The following is a 7,500-nucleotide window of genomic DNA, read 5'->3' on the forward strand; positions in this document are numbered from 1 at the left end:
CCGGACGGCGCAAGCGCTACACCACTACAGACAAGCCCTGAGGTAAGTACGCCCCGTGATCACGCTCCCCTTGTTCATTCATTCATTCATTCATTCATTCATACGTCTTGTGTTACTTAAAGACCCGGCTGGGCAAACGCTACTCATGTTCTGTAAGAGTAGAGTATGATAGAAAATATCTAAAGCCTATTCGAAACACGTTTGAAATATGATCAAAACACTGTTGAAAGGCAGACGACTTTGCTTTACATTTTTACTTCACGTCATGACCGCCGAAGTATTCGGCCCGGGGTGTTGGTCCATCTCACGATCTCGTTATCATTGCACGGGAGGGGAGGGGAGAGGAGGAGGCGAGGGGAGAGGGGAGGGGAGGGGAGGGGAGGGGAGGGGGTTGGCACTACAAGTACACAAGGCATACGCGGCTCTCAGAGGACGAGAGGGCCGAGAAGAGAGAGGAACAATATTTGCCATAATGAGACGCACCTTGACAACGCTCAAGAGCAGTTCGTCAGGTGATGAACAAATGGTAAGAGGCAGGGATAGGCAGGGGGGAGGTAGGAGGCAGGGGGGAGGTAGGAGGCAGGGGGGAGGTAAGAGGCATGGGGGGAGGTAAGAGGCAGGAGGGGAATGGTAACGGGGGCGGGAGGGGGTGGAGAGGTATGGTATTAAAGCAACGCAGGAAGATAATAGATTAACGTGATGAGTAACAAGAGTAAAGGTATAATTTTTTGTTTCTCTTGCTCTAGTTATTCTAGTTTGTCTTTTCGAAATCTCTGAAATATTCTTTATATGACGAGTTTCTAGCAAACAATACCAAAACTACTGCCACTCCACCAAGGTAAGAAGGAGATGGAGTGGAAGGATTAGTGGAGGAAGAGACTTCAAGACGAAGCAGAAGACAGTTTCGTCATGTAATAAGAAATGAAGATACGAAGGATGTACGGGATAGGTAGGAGTGAGGGAGGGAGTAAAGATAGGCGAGTGGAGAATGAAGTAGGGAATGTGGGAGTGAGTGGGTGACTGAGCGATTAGGAGAGAGTGGGAGGAAGGGAGGGAGTAGGGTTTGGACAAGGAAGGTGTGGGTGAGTTTAGTTGAGGTAGAAAGGAGGAGGAGGGAGGAGGGAGGGGTAGAGGAAGTAGGAGGTAAGGGTCTAAGGAGGGATGAAGGTGGGAGGGAGAAGGAAAGGGAGATAGGGGAAAAGGAGGAAGGTCCAGGGAGGGTAAGAAAGGATAAAATAAGGAGGAGGGAAGGAGGGGGAGCAAAGGAGTGTATCCAGGAATTAAAATATCATGTCAGTTAAGACTCCACCCCTTATGATGACGGCGAACCGAAAACCCTTGTGATTGGTTAAGGAGATCACGACACCAAAGATCATTGGCTGTCGTCTTTTAGTTATCGTGTAATTGTAACTTGATCGGATTCTCCTCATGTACTATGTTATCTCTGATGAAGTCTTACTAAGAGCCAACAAAGGACGCCTATGGATGGTGGCTTTGTAGGACAGGCGTCGGAGATGATCATGTCTCCCTTACTGCTCTTTCTCCAAAGCCTATGAATACCTTAACCCCGCCCGGAAGCGCAACCCTGAGGGGCTGGTATTCGGTCACCATACGTAACTTCTATTATTTTGTACCTTATACACGAAAACAGTCAACAAGGGAACGATCTCTTCCTCATGTTAGCTTGTAACATAGAAACATCCATCCAGTGTCACAATAAAGTTGGTCAACCCTTTGGAGAGGTCTTTGGGATGGAATCGAGATCACTGAGCTTCCATAGGACCACATCGAACTCCTTCCAAAAACCGAAGAAGTCTTGAGGGCTTCCGAACTCTTTTGAGAGGAGGTGAGACCTCTTGTTCTGGGCAACATAACCACAATTAACTGGGACCACGCCTCAGTGGGTTCTGTTACTAAAAAGGATCCTATGACAAGGAGAGAAGAGTTAAAGTTTTGTTTTTAGTACTCCGTGGGAATATTAAGATTTTTTTTTGTGTGTGTGTTTGCGACCCATTAAACAATTGGATTGGCATTGAGTACAATATGCTTACTATTTACAACTTGCTTGAGTACAAATATGAGTACAATTTTGAGTACAATTTTAGTACAAATTTGTTAGAATTTGAGTACAAATTGATTAATATTTGAGTACAAATTGATTACTATTTAAGTATAAATTGATTACAGTTTGAGTACAAATTTATTACAGTTTGAGTACAAATTGATTACTGTTCGAGTGCAAATTGATTACTATTTGAGTACAAATTTATTACACGAAAAGGACAAATCCAGTTATGATTGCCATATCAAATCCACGGAAAAGGGACTCACTTTTTGCCCTAGCCAGCCGTGTACATTGGGCAAAGGTGGCGGCTTCGGCCGAAGGTAGTAATTGGTCCTGGCGTACTGTAAGCTTAAATGTATTATGGCCACACGTCTAGCTGAGTTGAATAATTTCTCACATAGGCAACACGTGTATTGTACGTTGGCGAAATGTGATAAATTGCTTTTGTTTGGGAAACATCAAGCTCTCTCGCAGTCGTGCAATATCATTCAATACTGTGCAACAATGCGTATTGCAAACGTTTCGCTAGACCGTAAATTATGCCCGGAGTTCTCTGGTTTGCAACATGCATCACGAATACTTCATCGTCCTCCGTGCCGCTGCCCACATGATTAGTCAGCAAACAACAAAAGTCTACGGTGACACACAGCCAATTTCGACGAAATTACTAGAAGTGACACACTAACTGATGGACATTTTTTCTTTCTATCATGATATGGGTATACAAAAGATGATACAAAGGTGTGTATGTTTGCTTACATATGGACCCGATATTAGAATATTTGTTCTTCTGTGAAGATAACGCTGATGAGGAATTGTTTGAGCTGTGAGGTATGATATGTCCCAGTACATTGCAGCTAAAATTAATCTATTTACTTATTTGTTGATCTATTTATTCATATGTCTATTCATATATATCTATTTTCATTTTTTCATCTATTTATCTTTTATTCATCAATTCATCTACAGTATTTGTTTATATATTTATTTCTATCTATTTATCTATTTTTATGTTTTCTTGTACTTATCTATTTGTTATTTCTATCATTATTTTTCTTTGGAACTACATAAGTCAGATACAGTAAGACTGGTCCAGTGTATCTTGGGACACGAAAGAAAACGGAGGGTGGGCAAGGGAGAGTTCTGACAAATAAGCCAGGATAAAAAAAAAAAAAGTGAAAAGAGGCCAATAATAATTTAAAACAGTAACAATAAATTCTGGAAAAAGTGGGCAGAAAAACGAGAAGCGATTTAGGCAATTTGTAATTGGACGAAATTTTAGGATAAATGACGACAGTATACAACTATGAAAAGACCGAGAAGAATTCCAAGAAATCCATGAGGGACATTTTCATGTTTATATTATTTTCTTTTTTAAAGACCACTGTAGGGGTTCTTTGAGAATCGGAAAAGGCAAACTGCCTTGTATTGTCCCAAAATCTGTGCATTAGTAATGGAGTACTCGACAGCCTGAGCTACATTGTACATACATACATACATACATACATACATACATACATACATACATACACACACACACATAAATATGTTCATGCATGCATACATACATACTGTACATACATACATACATAAATACATATATAGATAAGTACGTACATATGTAAATACGTACATACATAAATACGGTCATACATACATACATACATACATACATGCATACATACATACATGCATGCATACATACATACATGCATACATACATACATACATACATACATACATACATACATACATACATACATACATACATACATACATATACACATAAGTACGTACATATGTAAATACGTACATACATAAATACGGTCATACATACATACATGCATACATACATACATACATACATACATACATACATACATACATACATACATACATACATACATACATACATACATACATACATACATACATACATACATACATACATACATACATACATGCGTACGAACAAGTACAAGAACACAGCCAGGAATATATATCAGGATTGGGGTATATTGACTTGATGTTTATTAATTCAAATAAATATCCTTCAAGCAACGAAGGTAAAATCTTAAAAAGTACAGTATGTGTATTGAAGGCTTTATACTCAGAATTGTATATTATTTCACTTCTCCAAACATCATGGATTAAGCAAGGATCATATACGCTATTCTCGAATACTTAGAATTTTTGTTGGACGTGTGTTGTTCCGTGACCCTACCCACTGGCTGTGCCATTGCGTACATATACATATATAGTTACGTACGTACATACATACGTACGTACGTACATACATACATACATACCGACTTACATACATACATACATACATACATACATACATACGTACATACGTACCGACTTACATACATACATACGTATTTCCGTATATACAAAGAAATATATGCATACGTACATACATACATGCTCGTATACAAATACACATGTATATATATATATCTACATGTATATATTTTATGTGTGTGTGTGTGTGTGTGTGTATGTGTGTGTGTGTGTGTGTGTGTGTGTGTGTGTGTGTGTATGTGTGTGTGTGTGTGTGTATGTGCGTGCGCGCGCACATGTTCCTAAATCTTCGCCTCTTGGATTGAGCTACTCAGCCACTGGAAGACACATCATAACAGAACGAATCACCCAGGATCTGGAACCGTCAGTCTTACTCCTGTCTGAACAACCCCGATGACAAATACATAGATCCATATCTACTTCTATATTCCATGTATGCATGTATGTGTATATTCAAATTTGTGTAGATGTATGCATACATGTATGAATGAGCCATAAGAACCCGAAATTCACACAAAAGAAGAGCTAGGTTTACTGTCCCCCTAAAAAAATAAAAAGATAAATAAATAAGTAAAAAAATAAACAAATAAATAAATAAGAAGGAACGTAAAATGAAAACGCGACATTGACAGTGGAGATGATCTCTCTTGATCCAAATTCTTGTATAAAGTTTACAAATGTTTACGAAGGAAGAACACACAGAAGGAGACCTTTTGGTCCATAACTAATTCACATACTAAGAGTAGTTAAACAAAGAAATTAATAAACACATGGACCAAAAAACTGGCAGGCATTACAACATATTGTTTGTATGTTTATCTAAATGAATCTTAAAACTTCAAATTACATTGCCTCTGCAAGAAGTTTATTCCATTCATTTACTACATGGTTGGCGAAGTTGTTTCTACCCAATTCCAAAATACATCTACGCCCTGACGCTTTGAGACCGATATTTCTCGTCTGATTTGTCTTCGGTTTGAAAGGTTCATCACATTCAATGTTTGCAATTTCCTTTAGATTCTTGAAGACCTATAACAAGACCTTGAGGTCTTAAACACCTTTGCCTTTGACGTCTTAAACTCCCTTGCCCTTGAGGTCTTAAACCCCTTTACCCTTGAGGCCTTAAAACCCTTTGCCCTTGAGGTCTTAAACCTCTTTGCCCTTGAGGTCTTGAACCCCTTTACCATTTGAGGTCTTAAACCCCCTTGCCCTTGAGGTCTTAAACCCCTTTGCCCTTGAGGTCTTAAACCCCTTTGCCCTTGAGGTCTTAAACCCCTTTGCCCTTGAGGTCTTAAACCCCTTTGCCCTTGAGGTCTTAAACCCCTTTGCCCTTGAGGTCTTAAACCCCTTTGCCCTTGAGGTCTTAAACCCCTTTGCCCTTGAGGTCTTAAACTCCTTTGCCCTTGAGGCCTTAAACCCCTTTGCCCCTGAGGTCTTAAACCCCTTTGCCCTTGAGGTCTTAAACTCCTTTGCCCTTGAGGCCTTAAACCCCTTTACCCTTGAGGTCTTAAGCCCCTTTACCCTTGAGGTCTTAAACCCCTTTACCCTTGAGGTCTTAAACCCCTTTGCCCTTGAGGTCTTAAACCCCTTTGCCCTTGAAGTCTTAAACCCCCTTGCCCTTGAGGTCTTAAACCCCCTTGCCCTTGAGGTCTTAAACCCCTTTTCCCTTGAGGTCTTAAACCCCTTTGCCCTTGAGGTCTTAAACCCCTTTGCCCTTGAGGTCTTAAACCCCTTTGCCCTTGAGGTCTTAAACCCCTTTGCCCTTGAGGTCTTAAACCCCTTTGCCCTTGAGGTCTTAAACCCCTTTGCCCTTGAGGTCTTAAACCCCTTTGCCCTTGAGGTCTTAAACCCCAATCTTCTCCATTGGTACAAGTGGTTCCTCGCTTTTTAGGTGAAGCATTTGATGAAGACAGGGACGTCGAGATAATAAATACACCAATGTAATAAGATTACCCCCGAGGAATACACAAAGAACTCGTATTGGAATCAGAGACATTTTTTTTTTTTACCTTTGAATCTTTTACAAACTCTTCGGATCGATTTTTTCGAAGATTTTATCTAGCGATTTTTTTTTTTTTCTATCGTGATAAAACGTAATACGGTTGTCCTCTTTTCTTATCTCTTACCGCTTATGATCAATTCTTGGTGATCGATCGCAGTGGCATGATGAAGGTGCCTAATAAGGATCTCGATGTAGGATATTCTCTCATCCTCATCATCACAGGGTCCTGCACTTGATTCACTAAAATCACTCGAAGTAGCCAGAACAAAATATGTGGAAGATGTCCTTCTAGCTTTTAATTCCATCACCACACGTCACCATGTGTGTGTGTGTGTGTGTGTGTGTGTGTGTGTGTGTGTGTGTGTGTGTGTGTGTGTGTGTGTGTTTGTGTGTGTTTTTGTGTGTGTGTGTGTGTGTGATTCACCACCATGGTTTTGGATCACGTGTTGGACTCGTGATCGACAGCTATTTCCCTCCCGGATGAGAGCTCAGAGCTCGTATATAACCGATCTATGGGTAATGCTGTTTGTGTGTGTGTGTGTGTGTGTGTGTGTGTGTGTGTGTGTGTGTGTGTGTGTGTGTGTGTATGTGTGTGTGTGTGTGTGTGTGTGTGTGTGTGTGTGTGTGTGTGTGTGTGTGTGTGTGTGTGTTTATGGGTGTGCGTGTATTATAAAAATGAGAGAAAAGAGAGAGAAAAAGAAATGGAAAAGATATTCATTGATTTTCCCAAGCAAACCAAGCTAACACATTGACAACAAAGGAGGGAGGAGGTGTCACGGAATTGAATGAAATAGCCTGACGACAACCGTCATTAAGGGAAAGCACCACCGGGTACGTCAGGGGCTACTCGGTACTGAGTGGTTACCACGGACATGAATAAAATCGCCTGACGACAAAGAAAAATCGAAAGAAAAAAATGGCGCCCGTCGTCAGTGTTTGGATTTAAATCTCTGAGTATAAATCTTTCTGGGGCGAGGGAAGGGGCGCGAGGGGGGGGCGAGGAACGCAGGGTTTATCGAAAAAAGAAACAAACAAAATAAAAAGGACAAAAGATTTGTAGATAGATGGAGAGGGGAGGGGGAATGAAGACAAATGAACAGTAGACAAAAGGCGGCTGAACAAATAC

At 40.6% G+C, this 7,500-nt stretch overlaps 1 protein-coding gene across 1 annotated transcript in view; it reads left to right on the forward strand.

The window, feature by feature from the left end:
• LOC143032515 (protein O-mannosyl-transferase TMTC1-like) overlaps window positions 1-7,500 on the forward strand; it is a 342,194-nt gene that overhangs the window by 102,434 nt on the left and 232,260 nt on the right. The window contains exon 10 of the mRNA XM_076197377.1: window positions 1-42. This exon is cut by the window's left edge and continues 72 nt beyond it. Within this exon, the coding sequence (XP_076053492.1) occupies window positions 1-42 (42 nt within the window). The remainder of the gene's footprint in view (window positions 43-7,500) is intronic.

This window comes from Oratosquilla oratoria, chromosome 14 (assembly GCF_046742065.1).
Source record: "Oratosquilla oratoria isolate Oo_2021 chromosome 14, ASM4674206v1, whole genome shotgun sequence".
Lineage (NCBI taxonomy): Eukaryota > Metazoa > Arthropoda > Malacostraca > Stomatopoda > Squillidae > Oratosquilla > Oratosquilla oratoria.